Raw genomic sequence first — 21,614 nt, 5'->3', positions numbered from 1 at the left:
CTACAGAAAAAAAAAACAAAAAGATGATCCTGTCAAAATACAATGGCGGTATAAAAGAAATTTCCAAACTTGAATTACTAATTATAAAACACGCTGATAACTTTAAAAACAATTTAAAAAACAGAAAGCCGGTGCAAGATAATCTCTCTTCAATCTCTCCATACGAAAATTTATGCATCACTCTACAACTTTAGTTCATCACTTCCTTGCTAAGAAGTAAGGAGCATAGGGGCAGCTAGGTGGTGCAGTGAATAGAGTTCTGGCCTTGGAGTCAGGAGGACCTCAGTTCAAATCCAGCCTCAGATTCCTAACATTTACTAGCTGTATGACCTTGGGCAAGTCACTTAACCCTGATCACCTCACAAAAAAAAAAGTGAGGAGTGCGATTTATTATCTGACTTCTAGAGTCATGATTAATTATTGTACTGATCCTAGTTCTTCAGTCTTTCAAAGCTACTTTTCTTTACAAAATATAGAGATTGAAGATTGCTTTCTCCTGGTTCTGTTTACTTCACTTGGCATCAGTTCATAGAAACCTCTCCAGGTTTGTCTGAATTCATCCTTTTTGTCATTTCTGATAGGGTGGCAATATTCCATTACATTCATGTTCGATAATTTGTTTAGTTATTCCCCAGTTGATAGGCACCTGTTTTGTTTACAGTTGTTTGCTACAACAACAACAACAAAAAATCTGCTATAAATCTTTTTTTCATACAAATGCACCCTTTTCCATCTTCCTTTGACTAATTTGATAGTATTGGTATATCTGGGTCAAATGGTAGGTCGAGTTTAATGACTTTTAGAGTATAGTTCCAAATTGCTTCCCAGAATGGTTGGATCACTTCATAGTTCCAGGAATAGTGCATTAATGTGCTGTTATTTTTCTTTTGCCAATTTAAAAAGTGTGATATAGAATCTTAAGACATTTTAATTTGTATTTATCTTGTAGTCATTGATTTGTAGAGTTTTACATAAGGTTATTGGTAGCCTGTATTCTTTCTTTTGGGAATTGCTTCTTCATATCCTATGACTCCTTTCTTACTGAAGTTGTTAATTGTTTCAATTAATTTTTTTAGTTGGCTTTAGGTTTCTCTAAGTAAACTATCATATTATCTACATAAAGAGCTCAAGTTGTTTCCTTTTTTACATGCTTTTTTCCTCAATTTCTTTTTTTTTAAGTAGAATTTCTAGGACAAAATCAAATAATGACTGTGATGGTAAACATTCTTGCTTTACTCTCAGTCTTGCTGGGAAGGCTTTCTTATTTCTTTATTATAGACAATTCTAGCTCTTGATTTTAGATAGCTGCTATTTATCAATATTAAAGAATGGTCATTTATTCTTGTGTTTTTTAATATTCTTAACCTAAAGGGGTGTTATGATTTTTAAAAGGCCTTTTCTGCACTTTTATATAATTATTTCATTTTTATTGTTTCTGGTATGAAAATGCTCTATTGTGTTTGAAGTTTTCCTAATACTGAACAACCCAGCATTCCTGGTATAAATACTGTGGTCATCTTTCAAATATGCTGTTACACCCTCCTTACTAACACTTTATCATAAATATTCATTAGAGATATGAATTTAGGTTTTTTCCCCTCCCTCCACTTTCTTTCTCCCTGGTTTAGATATTAGGACATATTTGTCTCATGGAAGGGGTTTAGTAGGATGCCTTTTCTATACCTCCCCAACAATTTAGGTGATATTGGAATTGTTCTTTGAATGCTTGATAAAAATTAATTGGTCCTGGATTTTCTTGTTCAATTTCTTTTTTGAGGCTGAACTACTTAAATTCCCTATTTCTTGTTCTTGTAGGTATTTTAAGTATTTGCATATATTCATCCATTTCATTTAAGTTGTCAGTGTTGTTGGCATATAACTGCACAAAATAATTTCAAACAGTACCATTTATTTCTTTTTTATTTATGTGTTTTCTCCTTGTTGACAAAGGCAATTTGGTTTTCCTTTCTTTTTTAAAAATCATACTGGATAATGGTTTATATATATATGTATGTGTGTGTATATGTGTGTATATATATATATATATATATAATCCCCCCTAAAACAACTTCTAGCTTTACTTTTAAGTTCAATTTTCTCTTCTTTGATTTTCAGAAATTCTATTTTTGTTTTTGGTTGATTTTTTACAAAAAATATTGCTTTTCAAATTCTTAGAATTAGAATGACCAGCTCATTGACTTGCTCTTTCTCTATTTTATTGAAATTTCCTCTAAAGACTACTTTGGCTATAACCCAAAAGATGTGGTATATTGTCTCGTTATTTTTAAGAAGAATGAAATTATCTATTATTTCTATGATCTGTTCTTTTACCGAATGATTCTACAGGATTAAATTATTTTGTATCTATTTAAGTTTGAATGCTTTGTTAAAGGAACCTTAATGGTTATAACTTTTATTGTTATGGTCAACAAAGTGTTTAATATTTCTGCTTTTCTGCACATGTTTGTGAGATTTTTATATTTAGCATTTGGTCAATTTTTGCTAAAGGTCATACACATCTGAGAAATATGTGTATTTATTTCAATTTCCAATCAATAATCACTTGATCATTTGGATTGTTAATCCAATCACCAATTAGTAATCAATCTATCATAAGTTAACTTTTCCAAAGTTCTATTTAGGTCTTTTTTTGTTGCCCAGTCATTTTCAGTTGTGTCCAACTCTTCATGACCTCATTTGGGATTTTCTTGGCAAAGGTACTGGAGTGGTTTGCCATTCCTTCTCCAGCTCATTTTCCAGCTGAGGAAACTTAGGCAAACAGTGTTAAGTGACCTGCCCAGGGTCACACAGCTAGTAAATGTCCAAGGCCAGATTTGAACTCAGGAAATTAAGTCTTCCTGACTCCAGGCTTGGCACTCTATCTACTGTACCTTTCTCTTTTGTCAAACTTGTCTTGGTCTGAAAGGAATATACTGTGCTTCCCAATTATTATAGATTGATCATTTCTCCCTGGAATTTGAATAACTAGTTTTTCAAGTACTTAGATGTTATATCATTCAGTCTATATGTATTAAGCATTGATGTTACTTGATTATCTAGGCTGTGTCTGAACATAATGTTGTTTTCCTGCTTATTTATCTTTTTTAATCATGTCAATTTTTTACCACTGCCTTACCTGTAATCATAATTGCTAGCCCTGGTTTTTTTTTTAAACTTGCCTAAAACATAATAAATTCTATTCTAGCTTCACTCCTTTAAATCTTTGTGAATCGTTGTTTCAAATGTGTTTTCTGTAAACGTATTGGATTCTGCTACCTAATTCATTTGTTACCCTCCTCCATTTTATGGGTATGTTTATTCCATTCACATTCACTGCTATGATGGTTAATTTTGTATTTACCTCAATAATAACCTTTTACACTTTTCCCTCCTTTCCTCCTCCAAAGCAAAAACTACTTTGAAGCCCTGTGTTCATTTTCTTAACTCTCTGAGATTTTCAAAGACATGAGGATTTTAAAGGGGATGCTCGTCTCTTCTTCCCTTATTAGAAAGTGCTCCATTATAATTTAGCCTCTCCTACTTGCTCAAGTATTTATTTCTCTCTTTAAATTTGTTTAGATGCTTGTGTTTGCTTCCAAAATTTACAATCACCTCTAGTTTCTTCATCAAGAATGCTTGAAACTCCTTTTTTCTTTTAAATAGGCCTATTTTCTCTTCTATATGATTATACTGAGTTTTGCAGAGTAAGTCATTGTTGGCTATAAGTCTTCATCTTTTATCTTTGGAATACTTATTGTATTCCAAGCATTTCTCTACTTTAAAATAGTGGCAGAATTTATACTTGTTTGTACATAATTGTTTTCATGTTGTTATGCTATTAGACTGTAACATCCTTGAGAAAAGAAACTACCTTTTAGTTTTCTACTGCTTAGCACATAGTGGTGCTTAATAAATGCTTGTTGACGTGTGTAATTCTGACTGTGAATTCTTTGATAATTTTACTCTTTCTGTCTGCGTGGAGCATTTTAAAAAATCTGACTCAGAAGTGCAGGATTTAGGTGTTGTCACTGGGGTTTCTCTCAGGAGGTGATTTTCTTTTTCAGTAAATTTTTTAAAACTGAAAATTTTAGGGATCCCCTCCCCATTTTCACTCTGGTTCTCATAGGTCCTGGAAATTTTCTTTTATAATTTTTTTTTTTTTTGGTGAGGCAATTGAAGTTAAGTGACTTGCCCAGAGTCACAGTTAGTGAGCGTTACACGTCTGAGGCCGGATTTGAACTCAGGTCTTCCTGACTCCAGGGCCAGTGCTCTACTTTCAAAATTTCTTGAAAAATAGCATATAGGTTTTTTGCTTGTTCATGCTTTTCAGAGAATCAAAATATTTTTAAATTATCTCTCTTTCACTTGTTTCCAGGTCAATTGTTTTTTGATTGCAGATATTTTACATTTTCTTCTATCTTTTCCAGTATTTTGATCTTGTTCTAATATCTTTTGCTGTTCCATACATTCACTGAATTCTGTTTGCTCTGTCATATTTTTCAGGGATTCCATTACTTGGGTAAGGTTTCTAATCTCTTATTTTAAGTTATTTATTCTTTCATTTTTTTCCCCTCCTCAAATCTAATTCCATTTATAATCTCTTAAAAGAAACAAAACACAACACTTCTTACAGTCACTTTTATAATCTTAGGACCAAGCCATTTCCCCACTCCAAAATTATGCTTGTTGTTGTTGTGAGTTCTTTTCTTCTGGGATGGATTATCCTTTGTTTTGTTTTTTTTCCTTAGGGCATAGTTAGTAATTCTTCATTTTATTCAGTGTTTTCTTCTAGTTACTCATATTTTCAACCTTGGTGTTATAATTATAAGTTTGTTTTTTTTAATGCAGGTAAGATTTATTTGAGGCAACAGAGCTTAGTATGAAAAACAATTTCTCTACAACACTGGTTAGAGGGGTTGGCAGAGAATGAAAAACGTTATGTCCCCCATTTCCTCTCCACCAAAAACCAGGGAGCTTACCTCCTACTACTATGGAAGGTAAGCTAGTGCTTACTAGCCTCTATGCCACCTGGTTCAATTATAATTTCTACAAAAAGTAGAGAAGGGTTCATAGAAAGACAAGCATGGGTTATTGGTCTGAGTTCAGACACTTATGGGTCATTCAGGGACGAGGTCTAGACAGGTTCCTACTTTCTGTTTAAAAGTCTAGCTTTCTGATAAAGAATCTCACAAATTGGGTTAAGATCCTATCAACACCCCCCCAAAAAAAAGATCCTATCAACCCCTATCTGCACCATGGCTGGGGTCTCTATTTGGTTTCCATCTTCTCTGGAGTTTTCTCTGACTCACTAGAGGTCTAGCCAGATGGAAAAATGGATCCCACAAACCATGTAAGGGGTGTGCTCTGAGCAATGCATTCAATCACCTCATCCAGGGACTCTAGGACATTGTTGATCTGATCTCTACTCTGGGTCAGTATGCTATTGGAGAGGTCCTGGAAGGACTGGACTCCTGAAAAGGTGGCCAAAACTCTTCATCCTGGGTATGAGCCTGCTGTACTTTGTCCTGGATGTTGCTAGGAAGGCCCTGGATACTGGATACAAGCTGTAAGCAGTTACCCTGAAGCTGCTGGGTGACATCTCGGAACATGGTGAGGGTACAAGACTCGACCTGCTCAAGTTTATCTGCAGCATCACTAGAATCCTTAAGCTCCTTCTGGTTCCAAGCAATTTCTGAACACTACCTAGTTTTACATTTTCAATCAAGCTGATGGCCTGAGAGAGCTGTAGGAGGGCCTCTTGGACATTCTGCTTGGTCTGTTTCAGTTTACCCAAGGAGTGCTGGTGGTTGGAGGACAAGGGTTCCTTCTGCCGCTGGACAGAGGCCATGCCAAATCCTTCTAGGGAGCTAGCAATCTTAGCTACCTATTCATCTGTCATGGGCAGATAGCTGTCAACCCATTCTTCAGATTTTCCTAACACAGTATCCATGCCACTGAGGACCACTGTCCTACTCTGGAGCCCATAACTGTGTTGACACTGCTAATCACCATCTATTTGGTCATGTCTACCCCACTCTGGAAGGCTCCTCTGGTCATATCCACAGCCTTGGTCACTCTGCTGGCCATAGCATCTTTGGCACCCAAAACTTTGTTGGGGACTTCATCCTTGGCACCAGTTACAATGGACGATACGAGTTCCTTAGTATCAGCTATAACCTTCTCACTTGGCTGTTGAAGAACTGGCAGTTTCTCTTCCAGTCTGTCTAGTATTTTGTGAGCATGTTCGCTGGCTGATGCAATCTGAGGCTCCAGTTTAGATAGGAGTGGCTGGGCCCCCTGACAGTGGCTGCGACAAGAGTCTTTGCCCCTTGTTCAGCAAGGCCACCCACAGACTTGTTTTCCTTAGTGGACTCACAAGCTGCAGAGACCACATTGCAGGTGGAACTGACAAGCGGCATACTAACGACCCTGTGGAGGGCACTCTGCTACACTGGCTCCCCAGCAGCTTGGGCATTGGTTCCACTCTCAATTTCACCGGAAGACATCTTCAGAGTAGAAGGCACCCAGGGAAACATTCAGTCTGGGGTCGACGTTGATCGCCAATTAATACTCACCACAAGGAGTAGCAAAGAAGAGCCTTAGTGTTTTAGATGGTATTGTGTGCTCCAGGTAGTCCCATCCAGCTTACGTAAGATGTGCAGGCCTCATTTGGTCTTGTCCCCTCTGTTACCTGGATGCCTTTGCTACTGCTGATATAGCCTGGGGGGTAAGTATATGATCCAAGGACAGTCCTGGGTTACAGTCCCAGGGCAAGGAGGCACATTAGCACACAGAACTTGTGGCCGCAGGGCAGCAAGGATACTGGTCACAGTTACAGAGTGAAAAAGAGTATTTGTGGTCACTCACAAACCAAAGCACAGCTCAGAAGAATAATAAACACATCTTTCCTTAGATCATATCACCTTGGAAGAACTAAAAACTTATGGACACCCAAAACTAGTTCTAAAAACAGCTGCACAAAAAAACCCTGAAGCTTGGGACAGTGCCTCATCCACTCTGGGAGCACAGACAACTTTAGCATAAAGTTACAAGTAAAGAAATAGGATTGAAAAATGAGCAAATGACAACAAAAAAATCTGACCACAGAAAGTTACCATGGTGATAGGGAAGATCAACAAAGTCTAAATTGCTACATCCAAAGTTTCGATGAAAAATGGGAATTAGTCTCAGACCCAAAAAGAATTGCTAGAAGAGCTCAAAAAGGATTGTAAAAATCAAATAACAGAAATAGAGGAAAAACTGGGAAAAGAAATGAAAACAATAAAAGGAAATAATGAAAAAGGAGTCAGCAGCTTGGTAATGGAGGCACAAAAAAATACTGAAGAAAATAACACCTTAAAAAACAGAATAGGCCAAATGGTAAAAGAGGTACAAAACTTCACGGAAGAGAACTTCTTAAAAAGCAGAGTTGGCCAAATGGAAAGAGGTACAAAATCCCACTGAAGAAAATAATTCCTTAAAATTAGAATTGGACAAGTGGAAGTTAATGACTGCACAAGACATTTACAAACAATAAAAGCAAAGTAAAAAGAATGAAAGAAATAGAAGAAAATATGAAATATCTCATTGGAAAAAACAACTGACCTGGAAAACAGATCCAGGAGAGATAATTTAAGAATTATTGGACTACCTAAAAGCCATGACCAAAGACAGAGTCTAGACATCATATTTCACAAAATATTCAAGGAAAACTGCCTCAATATTTTAGATCCAGAGGGCAAAACAGAAATTGAAAGAACCACCAATCAACTCCTGAAAGAGATCCCCAAAAATGAAAACCCAGGAATATTATAACCAAATTCCAGAGCTGCCAGGTCAAAGAGAAAATATGTCAAGCAGCCAAAAAGAACCAATTCAAATAGTGTGGACCCACAGTCATGATCATATAAGATTTAGCGGATTCCATGTTAAAGGAGCAGAGGGCTTGGAATATGATATTCCAGAAGGCAAAAGAGCTAAAATTATAGATAAGAATAACTTATCCAGCAAAACTTAGTATAATTCTTCAGTGGAAAAAAATGAATATTTAATGAAATAAGACTTTCAAGCCTTCTGGTGAAAAGACAAGAGCTTAATAGAAAATCTGACTTTCAAATACAAGATACAAGAGAAACATAAAAAGGTAAACATGAAAGAAAACTCATAAGGGATTCAATAAGGTTAAACTGTTTACATTCCTATTTGGGAAGATCATATATGTAACTCCTAAGAACTTTATTATTATTAGGACAGTTAAAAGGAGTTTACGTAGACAGAGGGCATGTGGGTCAATTATGGTGGAATGATCTCAAAAAAAAATGAAGGGGTGAGAAAGAGAGATGCGCTGGGAGAAGGGGGAATAGAGAGGTAGAATGGGGAAAATTTTCTCACATAAAGGAGGAACACAAAGAAGAGCGTTAAGAGTGGTAGTGAAAGTGGGGGTGGGGTCAGGTAGGGAGGCAGGCAATCCTTGAACCTCACTCTCATCAGAATTGGTTCAAAGAGAGAAGAATCTTTATACACATTCAGTTGGGTATAGAAATGTAACTTACTCAATAGAGAAATAGGAGGGGAAAGAGATGAGAAAAAAAGGGAGAGGACATTAAAAGGGAAAACAAATTAAAGGAAGCAGTGGTTAGAAGCAAAACAGACTTTTGAGGAGGGGCAGAATAAAAAGAGAGAGGAAAAAACCCCCAAAAGAAAATGGGATAGAGGGAAATACACAGTAATCATAACTGTGAATGTGAATGGGATGAGCTAACCCATAAAACAGAAGCGGATAGGAGAATGGATTAGAAACCAGAATCCAACAAGATGTTGTTTACAAGAGACACATCTGAAACAAAAAGATACACACAGAATTAAAGTAAAGGGCTGGAGCAGAGTCTAATATGCTTCAGCTAATCTAAAGAAAGTTGGGGGAGATAAACATGATTTCAGTCTCCCAAGTCCTGGACTCTATCTATACTGGATAGAGTATAGCACTCCATGGTGCTTCACCAAATGGAATTTTGTTTTAGTTTGTGGACACAGACTGGGTAGAATGTGTGTGTGTGGGAGGAGGGTACAGCTTTGTCACAGTGAACCTGCAGAGTGTTCCACCTTGTAGACAAGGGCTGGGTATGGCAACTGTTTACTGTAGCTGCATCCAAAGGCAATCCTGCATTTATAATGCCCAGAATCAATCAACATCTAAATCCTGCAAAGCAAAGGCCAGCGATCAGACCATGTCATAAATCAGACTGCTTGGGGTCCACAGTTTGCAGTTCCCTGGGCTGAGTTGCCCCTGAGATCCCTGACAACACTGAACTCAATCACAAAGTAAATAGTGGCAGGACCCAAATAAGACAGATTAGGCCCATATGAGGCCCTAGCATTCCCTCCAGAAGTAAGCAGAGCCTGGATCTAACACAAAGTACCAATTTAGGAAATAAGACTAGAACAATAAGTAAACAAACAAACAAACAAACACAATAAAGAAATGTTATGGAAAGAGAGATTTCTATGACACAAACCCTTCAAAAAACATCTATAAGCAAAGCCTCAAACAAAACCACAAAGGTCAACTAAGATTCCTAGAAGAAATGAAGCAAGAGATATAAAAAAAAGTTTTAAAATTATATGATAAATGAAATGAAGATCTTTAAAGGAAAAAACTGGAAAAATGAGAGTTCTGGAGGAAAAGACTTGGAAGGAAAATAATCAGGTAGTTACAAATCCTTACCCAAGCAATAAACCCCCTGAAAATTTTAATAGATCAATAAGACATTAACGACTCTACGAGACAAGAAATATTAAAACAAAATCAAGACTGCTAAAAACAGAAAAAAATGTAAGATATCTCTACCATAAAAATTAAATGACCCTAAAAACAACTTTTGAAGCTTTAATTTAAATGATACTTTAACTCTTTCTTCCTGCCTCTTTTAAGCGGAATCTCTCAGGATTCCTGTTACAAGCACTGTGGATATCTATAATATGAACATTTTATTTTAAATATTTTATAATTTTCATTTCTAATGCTCTTTATGTTATTTCATTTTTTCCTTTTATGATCTAAGTTTTGTTACATTGAACTCACTACTCTTGTTGTTAGTAGGAAAATTACCCATTACAGTACGAACAATATTCTAATCCTTCTCCCCAGGCAAGTTAGACTACTTTTTTCCTAAAAGATATTGAGAACTTCCTTAAGACTTGGTTGGTTCAAGTGAATAAAGGCTGTTATTTCCTCATTAGATGAATACAAGGCAGCCCTCAAGATGCTCCAGGCTGGCTTTCACTTGCTTGGCTGGTAAAACATGATGGGTGCAAGGAAGCTTTGCTCATCTGCATTAACTCTAGGTACCTTTGCTATCTATCTTTGTTGAATATCTTTCTCTTACTATGGCTGAACAAATTTCTTTTTTGTTAATTGCTTAATAACTTATAAGTGTTTCACATAGAATCTAATCTAACAGGAACTGGCCCAAATCAGACCATGCCCAGAGCTCCTATATCTGAAATATATCAAAGTGAGTGGAAATTATTTAAAGAAGTTGCTGGTATCAACAGAGAAAAAGACACCTTGGCTCTGGCATGTCTATGTCTGCCATTTATCAACAGAATGTTAGCACTAATTGGTACTATTCTAGTATGTTCAAGATACTAGTGAAGGGGCAGTGTGGTGTAGTAGATAGAAAGCTGGTCAGTAAGATCAGGATTCAAGCCCCACCTCTGACACAGTAGCTATATGATCTTGGGCAAATCACTTAACTTCAAGTTATACCTTGTTATCCTCAAAGGGACCCTGAGCCTGAATGTTCCACCTGTATCCTGTTGAATATGTTAGGTATACTGAAACAAGATCTGTGATATTCCTAGTACATATGTACAACTCCACCAAGAATGATGCCCTAGCTTTTACATGCGCTGTCTACTTGTGTTTGGGCATTACACCTACTTACTGACTTGTGCTTTGGAGTCTCTGAAGATAGAAAGACTTCAAAAATTCACAACCAGTTCATCTCTTAACTGAGAAAAAAAGGTGAAATAAGTTTACTACCTAACTACATTTCATCTCAGAAGAGCTCAGTCAGAAAAAAATGATGCTAAACGATGATGCCAAAGGTTATTGCCATGATCTTCAACAAGAAGATAGACTTTGTTAAGAAATCTTGGTGTGTATGAGACACACAAGTTAGCAAATCAATAGAAAAAATAATAATTGTAGAGATGAATGGGTTTGATAGGACTAAAATTTACCAGTATTTCTCTGACACAGCATTCCCTCCCCTCCCAACATGGGGAGGCCAATGATCCTTCTCCTAGTCTAATTCTTAGGAATTAGGTCTCCCTAAAGGGAGACAAAACTACCCCTGGGACCTGATTAGCCTTGGCTTAGGTTCCTGGTCACCTAAAGGCATAAGAAGTGCCAGTGACAGGTAGGTGAGGCCTCTCAGACTAGGTGGATTTCTGTTTTATTTTTTATTTCTTTTTAGGCAATTGGGGTTAAGTGACTTGCCCAGGGTCACACAGCTAGTAAGTGTCAAGTGTTTGGTCTGAGGCCGGATTTGAACTCAGGTACTCCTGACTTCAGAGCAGGTGCTCTATCAATACACTATGCCACCTAGCTGCCCCCTTTTTTGTTTTATTTATTTATTTTTTTAGGAGAGTTGGTGGATTTCTGAAGACCACTTCAGTCACTATGTCCTTTATGGTGCTTAACCTGCCCTAATTCCTTTCCATATGTGGACAAGGGGGAGCAGTATCCAGAGAATCTAAGTGCTACTGTATCATTACTGTGTTAGGGCAAAGTAAACCTCCTTTTGTTAATTGTTCAATGATTTATGAGTGCCTCGTTATATTCCAACAGTGAACCTGAATTAAGACGGTAAGGACCTTCCAACAGTGGGCAACTTGCCAGTTAACAAATTAGACTTGGAAGACTGGTTGTTGTTGTTTCATTCACGTTTGACTCTTCATGACTCCATTTGGGATTTTCTTGGCAAAGGTACTGGAGTGGTTTGCCATTTCCTTTTCCAGTTCATTTTATAGATAAGGAACTGAGGCAAACAGGGTGAAGTGACTTGCCCAGGGTCACATAGCTAAAGTTACACAAAAATATGATAGAATGCTGTTGTGCTGATTTTAAAAGTCTAATGAGAGAGGTGGAAGAGTCCTTAAAAAATACAACTGGCCAATTAGGAAAAAAGTACACTGAAGAAAACAAGTCCCTAAGAAACATAATTGCCAACTGGAAAAAAAAGTACACTGAAGAAAACAGGTCCCTTTAGAAATACAATTGGCCAGGTGAAGAAGGAAGTACAAAAACTGACAGAAGAAAACAATCTGTTAAAAACTAGAATTGGACAAATGGAAACTAATGGCTCTATGAGACAGCAAGAATCAGTCAAACAGAAACAAAAAAATGAAAAAAATAGATGAAAACATAAGATACCTCATCAGTAAAACAACCAACCTGGAAAATCAATGCAGGAGAGACAATTTAAAAATCATTGGACTACCTGAAAATCATGATGAAAAAAGGAGCCTGGACAGTATCTTTCAGGAAATCATAAAGGAAAACTGCCCGTAAGTCCTAGAACCAGAGGTAAAATAACCATAGAAAGAATACACCCCTCACCACCTGAAAGAGATCCCAAATTGACAACACCAAGGAATAAAATAGCAAAATTCCAAAAGTACCAGATGAAAGAGAAGGTGCTGCAAGCAGCCAGAAAGAAACAATTTAAATATCATGGAACCACAGTCAGGATTACACAGGACTTTGCAACTTCTACATTAAAAGACCGCAGGGAGTGGAACATGATATTCCATAAGGCAAAGGAGCTTGGATTGCAGCCAAGGATCAACTTCCCTACAAAAATGAGCATGATTTTTCAAGGGAGGAGATGATATTCGACACAAAATAGGGGACTTCCAAACCTTCCTGATAAAAAGACCAGAGCTCAACAAAAAATTTGATCTTCAAGTACAAGATTCAAGAAAGACATAAAGGTAAATGGAACAGAAAGATACAAAATGTTGTTAATAAGGGAGGATTGTTTACATGCCTACAAGGGAAGATGACACTTGCAGCTCTTGAGAACTGTATTGTTATTACACCATGATAAAGGAGTATACATAAAGGGGGTGGATATTAGTTGACTCTGATGTAATGATAAAAAAAAAATCTAATCAAGTGGGTTAAATGGATCCAAGTAAGTAGATTAGTCTGATCTTAGAAAATGTACTGAGAAAGGAGGAGGCAGACAAGGGTAAATTTCATTACAGGAAAAGACAGAAAATCCTATTACAGCAGAGGGAAAGAAGGGAGGGGGGTGAGCATTGTTTGAACCTTACTCTCATCAGATTTGGCTCAAGAAGGGAATAACATAATCAGGTATAGAAATCTAACTTGCCCTATAGGCAGTAGGAGGGAAAAAGGGAAAGAGAAGGGAGGGAAGAAGCAGTAAGGGCAAAGGGGAAGAAAAGAGAAAGGGATAATAGAAGGGAGGAGAGACTGGAGGAGGTGGTGGTCAAAAGCAAAACACTATTTGGGGGGGAAAGGAGAAAGGAGAAAGAAAAGCATAAACGGGGGGAAAAGGATGGAGAAAAAGATACAGATAGTAGTCATAACTGTGAAAGCTGAATCACTATCTTCTTTTTTCTCTTCTGTTGAGATTTGTTTCCTCTTTCTGATGGTTCCTCCTACTGGTTTTAATTTTTACTTACAATTTCACTAATGTGAAAATATGTTTCACAGGAATGTAAATGTATAGCCTATATCAGATCGTGTGCCATCTTGAGAAGGGTGGTGGAGAGGAAGGGGGAGAAAAATTTTAAACTCAAAAGCATATGGAAGTGATTGTTGATAAATCAAAATAAATTAATAAAAAAAAGAAACATGTAGTCAGATGACAGTTTTAATGGTTTCCTCTGTAATGTGGACCTTACATACAAATGCATGTTAATCTACATTCTAATTTTTGCATGTTTTGAGTATGCATCTGTTTTATTTCCTTGTTTATGTTATTTGTTTTATACTATATCATACATATATTGTGGATACGTGAATTATTTATAATTTGGTTACTTGCTATTGGTATAAACACTGCTGTTTTTTGCATATGCTATTACTTTACAATCCTACTGATATTAATATTGCTTTACTTTTGTTTTGCTGTTATGCCTGTGTTTTTTGTATACATGTACTATTGTGACATGTGTATGTACTTGTCCTCCATGTAAATGAGACTTTTAGTTACTGAAGCATCAACAATGCTATGTCTATTACATGTATTGTTGATGTATATTTACTGCAAATTGCATTCTGAGGTCCTACCTGGAATCCTGAGTTAGTTATCCTTGTTTTCTTAAGAGTGGGTCTTTATTGTGATGACATAATGGGTAATTCCAGGTGTGGCTAACTTTGTAAGGAAGGGCAAAATTTCTGACCGAGGGGATAAGAAGTATCCAATGCCTGTCCACTTGAGGTCCTGAGAGCCATGGGACAGTGAGACTGTTGTTGTTTGTCCTTTTTCAAAGCAGACTAATGACATCAGGGAGAATGCCCTGATTTATACTTGAATTGTATTCAAGTAAGGCTAAGTTGCACAAACTTTTAATTTCACTCTCTCTTCCAGAGTCACTGAAGTCCAGTGGCAAGACAAAAGTCTGGATGACTTGCAATGGAAGGGATGCAGTGGATGACCTTGGCATCTTTGATGTCTGGCCAAGCTCTAAGTACTCCATCGAACTTGCTTCAGCCACCTTCATGGCTCTTGGAACAAACAGGTTTTTTTTTTTAAACAATTTATTTATTTTTAGTTTTCAACATTTACTACCATAAGATTTTGAGTTTTAAATTTTCCCCCTCCCCCTCCTCTCCCCTCCCCAAGACGGCGTGCAATCTGATATAGGCTCTACTTATGCATTCACATTAAGCATATTTATTTATTTATTTATTTTAAGATTTTATTGATTTATTTTGATTTATCCACAATCACTTCCATATGCTTTTGAGTTGAAAATTTTTCTCCCCCTTCCTCCCCACCACCCTCCCCAAGATGGCGCACAATCTGATATAGGCTTTACCATTTACATACCCATTAAACATATTTTCACATTAATGAATTGTAAGTAAAAATTAAAACCAATAGGAGGGAACCATCAGAAAGATGAAACAAAACTCAACAGAAGGTAAAAATAAATGATAGCGACTCGACTTCCATAGTTCTGTCTTTGGATGTGGACAGCATTTTCCATCCTGAGACCTCTGTAGATGTCTTAGATCCTCGTAATGCTGAGAAGGGTTCAGTTTAACAATCTTAGTCATTGCATAACATGGCTGTTATTGTGTACAAAGTCCTCTTGGTTCTGCTCACTTCACTCAGCATCAGACCATATAAGTCTTCCCAGGTTTTTCTGAAGTCAGCCTGTTCATCATTTCTTATAGCACAACAGTATTCCATTACATTCATATACCACAACTTGCTCAACCATTCCCCAACTGATGGGCATCCTCTCAGTTTCCAATTCTTTGCCACCACAAAAAGATCTGCTATGAATGTTTTTGTACATGTGGGTCCTTTTCCCATTTGTTTGATCTCTTTGGGATATAGCCCTAGAAGTGCTATTGCTGGATCAAAGGGTATGCACATTTTTGTAGCCCTTTGGGCATAGTTCCAAACTGTTCTCCAAAATGGCTGGATCATTTCACAACTCCACCGACAATGTATTTATGTTCCAATTTTCCCACATCTTCTTCAACATTTATCATTTTCCTGTTTTGTCATGTTGGCCAATCTGATAGGTGTGATGTGGTACCTCCGAATTGTTTTGATTTGCATTTCTCTAATCAATAACGATTTAGAGCATTTTTTCATATGACTATAGATGGCTTTAATTTCTTCATCTGAGAACTGTCTGTTCATATCCTTTGACCATTTATCAATTGGGGAATGGCTTGTGTTCTTATAAATTTGTCTTAATTCTCTATATATTTTAGAAATGAGGCCTTTATCAGAAAGACTGTTGTAAAAATTCTTTCTCAATTTTCTACCTTCCTTCTAATCTTAGTTGCATTGGCTTTGTTTGTGCAAAAACTTTTCAATTTAATGTAATCAAAATGATCCATTTTGCTTTTCATAATGTTCTCTATCTCCTGTTTGGTCATGAATTCTTCTGTTCTCCATAGATCTGATAGGTAAACTATTCCTTGTTCTCCCAGTTTACTTATGGTGTCAGCCTTTATATCTAAGTCCTGAACCCATTTTGACTTTATTTTGGTATATGGTGTGAGATTTGGGTCTATGCCTAGTTTCTGCCATACTCTTTTCCAGTTTTCCCAGCAGTATTCCACTTTTCCCAGCAGTCATATTAAGCATATTTAGAACAAATTCTTTTCAGCTGCCCATTCTGCCAGAGGAAATCTTCACATGTTTGGGGTGAACACCCCTCCCCAACTCACCAATGGATCTGAGGCCCATTGGTTACCCTCAAATGGTTTAGCGTGTGGCTGCTGTACATGCTTTAGCTTCTTGGAGCCACAGGCAAGAGTTGAGAGCCAGGCGGACACCAAAGGTGGATGAGCAACCCTGAAAAGGACTCAGCAAGCCCTCACTCCAAAGGTGCTAGTCCTCCTTGAATATCCCATACACCCCTGTGAGACCGTTCCATGAAAAGGAAACCTCTTCCTCCATTCCTTTTGGAGGAAGTAGCTAAACTCTCCCATGAGGTAATACGTGTGTACAAGAGAGCTGAGGGGTAGTCAAGGGGCCTGAGAGTGTTTTGCCACCACAATAAATGCCAATTTTAAAGATGCAAGTGGCCAATCAAAGGTGGCTACCCACCACTTACCTGGGGATGCAGTAGCCTCCATGTTAAACAAACTGGGCATGCTCAAAAGGATCCCTATGCCAGAACTGGACGTGCCCAGAAAAACCTGGGCTACAAATACGTAAAACATATAAGCCAATTTAACAACAAAGTATCTTCCCAAAGAAAAACCAATAAAGAGCACCTCTCAAACTGAGGAAATAAACTTTAAAACAAAAGAAAATGCAACTCAATAAGCCTAATAAACATTCTTTTTATTAAGAGTGTAATTAGAGGTCCTATAATACCTTTCTGATTTCAAATATATCTGACTTCCACGACTGAAAGAGTTCTTTTCCCTAATAAGAGAACTTCTAAATAAAATATCCCAGTTTTCAAAATACCTAATAGTACTCAATAGTATGTTGAGAGTAGTTGTAATTCAGTTCTACAGGGCAGGTAAAAAATAGATAAGTGCAAATAACACTTTCATGTGACAAATGCTTTTTACGTGATACTCTCAGTTTGATTAACAAATGCAAGAATGGGTAACAGAGCTATGCCAAGAACATGTCTTGGGGACGCAATTTAAGGCACAGGGTTTGGAAATGGAAATGGGAGAGGTAGGTGTAGGAAGTAGAGGAGAAAAATCAGCTGGGAGGAGAGAGAGAAAAGGTTTGCATTTTTATACCATGAACTGGGTTGTGGTTCCAAGTGTACACAAATAGATTAAAAATTGAGCAGATGAGATATAATTCAACCCAGAAAGGCACGTATGAAAAAACAAACAAAACTCAGGTATAAATCAAATTTAAGAAAAAAAAAAACAGATCAGATTTTTAAATATACACAGCCCACAAAAAATGAAGTAGGCAAATTTCAGAGATATGAATTTAGAATGTAGTAATTCTGACAGGAAAGTATGAAAAAACCAAACATACCTGGTTGATCATATGAAGCCCATGCTAGATTTTCTCCACAATTTCCCCTACTGGATTCTGAGCTATGTTTGAGAACCTTTGTAATAGCCAGTGCCTCTGCATACCTAGCAAAGAAACTCACAGCATTTACTAAAATTATATGCAGAAATGAATGAACTTTAATCAAACTTCTAAATGCCCCCTTTCATAAAACATGTTTACATCTAAACCTTGAAAATGTATTGTTATACAATCCAATTTAAGAAAACAAACCAAAAAAGTCTTCCCTAATGTTAAAATGACACTAAGAAAACCGCACTATAACTGGAAATATTATGCAAATTCTCAGACTACATATTCACACAGGATACTTAGGTGCTAAGTACTTTCAAAAAGACAGAAAACAGTATTTCAGAATCCCTTAAGTGTTAAAAACTGACTCACTGTTGTGCATCACGGTTCAGTTTGTTGTCGAGTTTTATTGGGGGGCAGCCATGTTTCTGTCTATAGTCATTGTGAGCTCTTAAGACATCTCCAGAAAACTTCTTTGAAGCTGAAACAGTTCAGAACATTGAAGCATTCCATTAAATACTGTTAACAAATAGTAAAAAGAAATACCATAAACAAAATTACTAAGTAGTGTAATAGGAGTTTGAGAAGCAACTGGCTTCTTGGGATTTGTAGTTCAGAGCGTTTCCTTCCCAGCCCTGAGAAAGTTTTGGGATTATCACAATCTTTGAGCTGGAAAAAGCAGAAATGAGCTAAGCTCTGGAGCTCTTTAAGGAATACAGAGTTTGGACAGACACACCAAGAGAAGGGGAATGGAGGGGAAGGAAGCTCAAGAGTTGAGCAGCAGAGTAATAGAGACAATTTCCCTAGCCCCACCCAGGATTTAATGAGCAAAGCAGGAAAGAATCACTGGCAAAGGGGCTACTGAAGATAGGAAAAAGGAGTAGGGCTGAGCTGTGACAAGATCAGCAGGCCCTACAAACATCTCTGAATATTAAATTTAGTCTAAAGCCACCAGTTTCATCCATTTTTTCAAGGATGGGGGAAGTTCCTAGAAAAGGTCTGCTCCTTCTCCAACTTACCCTCTTGGTGCCTTTTATAGACTACACAACATTCTGTTCATTTATAGACACCATATATCACTCTGCTACTTTCCTTACCCAAATGTTGCCCCGTACGTAACCTGAATTTTGCCTCACACATAAAGAGTGCAAGGGTCAAACTAGAGATAAATCTAAATTTAAAACAGAGGAGAAAGCCAAACTTCTGGCCAACTGTTAGGAACTTTCCTAACTGGGGTCTCTGAGCTATTGTGATTGTATCCTTAACTTTCATTTAATATAAACATAAAACAAAACCGGGATCAAATAGGTCATGGCACTACCCTGCACCTAGTACAGTAAACTACCAAAGTAAGCTGTTGTAACAGGGTGTGTGGCTGATTGAATCTCCAGAGACAAAGAGCGCGAAGAGGACAGAGTACTAAAAATTATCAGCTAGCAAACTTCATGTTCCACGCTAATGCCTACACCCACCAATGTTACTATGACATAGGGTTATAAAACAAATCACCATGAGAAAGATGGATACAGTCAGAAGAAGAAATCAAAACTATCTATAGTCCTATAAAATAATGCTCTAAATCACTACTGACCAGAGAAATGGAAATTTTAACTTTGAGGTACCACTTCACACCTATCAGATTGGCTAATATGTCAGAAAAGGAAAATGACAAATGTTGGAGAGGGTGTAGAAAAATAGGGCACTAAAGCACTACTGGGAGAGTTGTGAACTGATCCAACCATTTTGGAGAACAATTTGGAACTCTATGCCCAAAGGCTATAAAAAACTGTATACCCTTTGACCCAGCAATATCATTACTACATCTGTATCCCAAAGAGATTTAAAAAAAAAGGAAAAGGACCTATACGTAAAAAAAATATTTCCAGCAGCTCTTTTTGTGGTGGCAAAGAATTGGAAATTGAAGAGATTCCCATCAATGGGGGAATGGCTGAACAAGTTACAGTATATGATTGTGATGGAATATTATTGTGCTATAAAAAATGATGAGCAGGATGCTCTCAGAAAAACCAAGGAAGACTTCTATGAATTGATGCAAAGTAAAGTGAATGGAACCAGAATATCATATACAATAACAGCAATACTGTCTGATGATCCACTGTGAATGATGTAGCTATTCTCAGCAATGCAATGATCCAAGACAATTCCAAAGGATTTATGGTGAAAAATGCTATCCACCTCCAGAGAAAGAACTGATAGGGTCTGAATACAGATTAAAGCATACTTTTTTTTTAACTTTGTTTTTCTTTCTTTATTCTTTTTTATATTTTGTGTTCCCTTTTGTAACATGGCTATATGGAAATATGTTTTGTATGACAGCACATGTATAATCTATATCAAAGTGTTTGCCTTCTCAAGGAAAGAGAAGGGGAGGGAGGGAATTTGAAACTCAAAAATTATAAAAAATGAATGTTAAAAATGTTTCTACACATAATTGAGAAAAAGAAAATAAAAACATTATTTTTTAAAAAAAAGATAGATATACATGCAATTTGGAAATCATTTTCACCTTGAAATGGCACCGTTAGTTGGCAACATGGCTCATACCCCCTAAACCCTGACCTTAAAAAATTTTAAAGGTTATTTCTCTATTTCTTTTCAAGAGATTATATCAATGAGCAGAGGTGAAATGGTGAAGTGATGGAAAAAATTAGAATCTAGCTTTCCCCCTACTGTACCCCCTCAATAAAAATTTGAAGTATACCAGATTGAATTCTGTAGGAAAGGTAAGAAGTCACAGTGAGTTGTTTTTTTGTTTTTGTTGTCTTCCCATCCCAGGGCAGCTTAGGGAGATGGAAAGAGAGAAATGGGTAAGTAGTCTGACCAGGAACATGTGACTCTGGCCAGTCCCAGTGGGGAGCATTTTGGTACCAAGGGACTCAGAGAGGGCTAAGACAAAGCACCAGAAAGAGACCCCAGGAGATCCCTGAGCAAGCTAGGTGCAGGATGGGTGCCATCTGGCAGCACTGTAACCAACACCTAGTGTCAGGTCATAGATCCACAAGTGAGAAAAATGTCCTTGAGTATTGTCTGAATACAGAACACATTCTGGAAAGCACATGGCAGCCATGTGGTTGGTTCTGATCCCAGGAGCAGAACACAAAGGGGAGCCAGGCCAAAGGGGAGCAGGCAGTTCTGTCACTCTGAATCCACAATACCTCCCAGCAGGCAACAGTGGCTAAGTCAAGTGGCAGTTGGCTGAAACTCCCAACCAGAAGCAAGCCAATGGACTCAAACCTGGGTCAGGAACTTATAGAATCAAAGAGTGCAATGAACAGACCTCTTCCCAAATCACACCACTTTGGGAGCACTAAAAACTTTCAGGTTCCCAGTTAGAGCTGGGAAAGCAGCATAGGTCATAAAAAAATAGAAGCTCAAGCTAGACATTTCTCCTCCCTACCCCCCGCCCAACCCAAGAAGTGGTACAGAGCTTAGCACTAACATAAAGTCTAAAGATAAGAAGTCAGCTGGAACAGCGAACAAACAAACAACAACAACAAATCCAATCATAAAGGGCTACTATGGCAACAAGGAAGCTCGTCACACACACACACACACACACACACACACACACATACACAAACCCTACAAGCAAAGCCTCAAAGATAAATGCAACTGGGATACAAATCCAAGAATTCCTGCAAGAGTTAAAGAAGAAGCTAAAAATTATTTTAAAAACCAAATGAGAGCTATATAGGAAACAATGGGGAAAAAGAGGCAAGAGTTAGGGAAGAAGCTATAAAAAGAGAATTAACAGTTTGAAAAAGGAGTACACAATCTCACTGAAGAAAATAACTCCTTGAA

General features: G+C 37.3%; 1 protein-coding gene and 1 pseudogene across 2 annotated transcripts in view; both read right to left on the bottom strand.

Moving 5' to 3' along the window:
• GLIPR2 (GLI pathogenesis related 2) overlaps positions 1-21,614 on the bottom strand; it is a 93,109-nt gene that overhangs the window by 15,248 nt on the left and 56,247 nt on the right. For both annotated transcript variants that reach the window (XM_021004498.2, XM_021004499.1), the window contains exons 2-3: positions 18,165-18,273; positions 17,742-17,845 (exon numbers count right to left, since the gene is read on the bottom strand). In XM_021004498.2, the coding sequence (XP_020860157.1) occupies positions 17,742-17,845; positions 18,165-18,273 (213 nt within the window). The remainder of the gene's footprint in view (positions 1-17,741; positions 17,846-18,164; positions 18,274-21,614) is intronic.
• Positions 13-7,514, bottom strand: LOC144456889 (perilipin-3 pseudogene; annotated as a pseudogene).

Source organism: Phascolarctos cinereus, unplaced genomic scaffold, assembly GCF_003287225.1.
Source record: "Phascolarctos cinereus isolate Bilbo 61053 unplaced genomic scaffold, phaCin_HiC Scaffold_4;HRSCAF=312, whole genome shotgun sequence".
NCBI lineage: Eukaryota > Metazoa > Chordata > Mammalia > Diprotodontia > Phascolarctidae > Phascolarctos > Phascolarctos cinereus.
The sequence above is the reverse complement of the archived record's forward strand: the minus strand, read 5'-3'. Positions and strand labels throughout refer to the sequence as shown.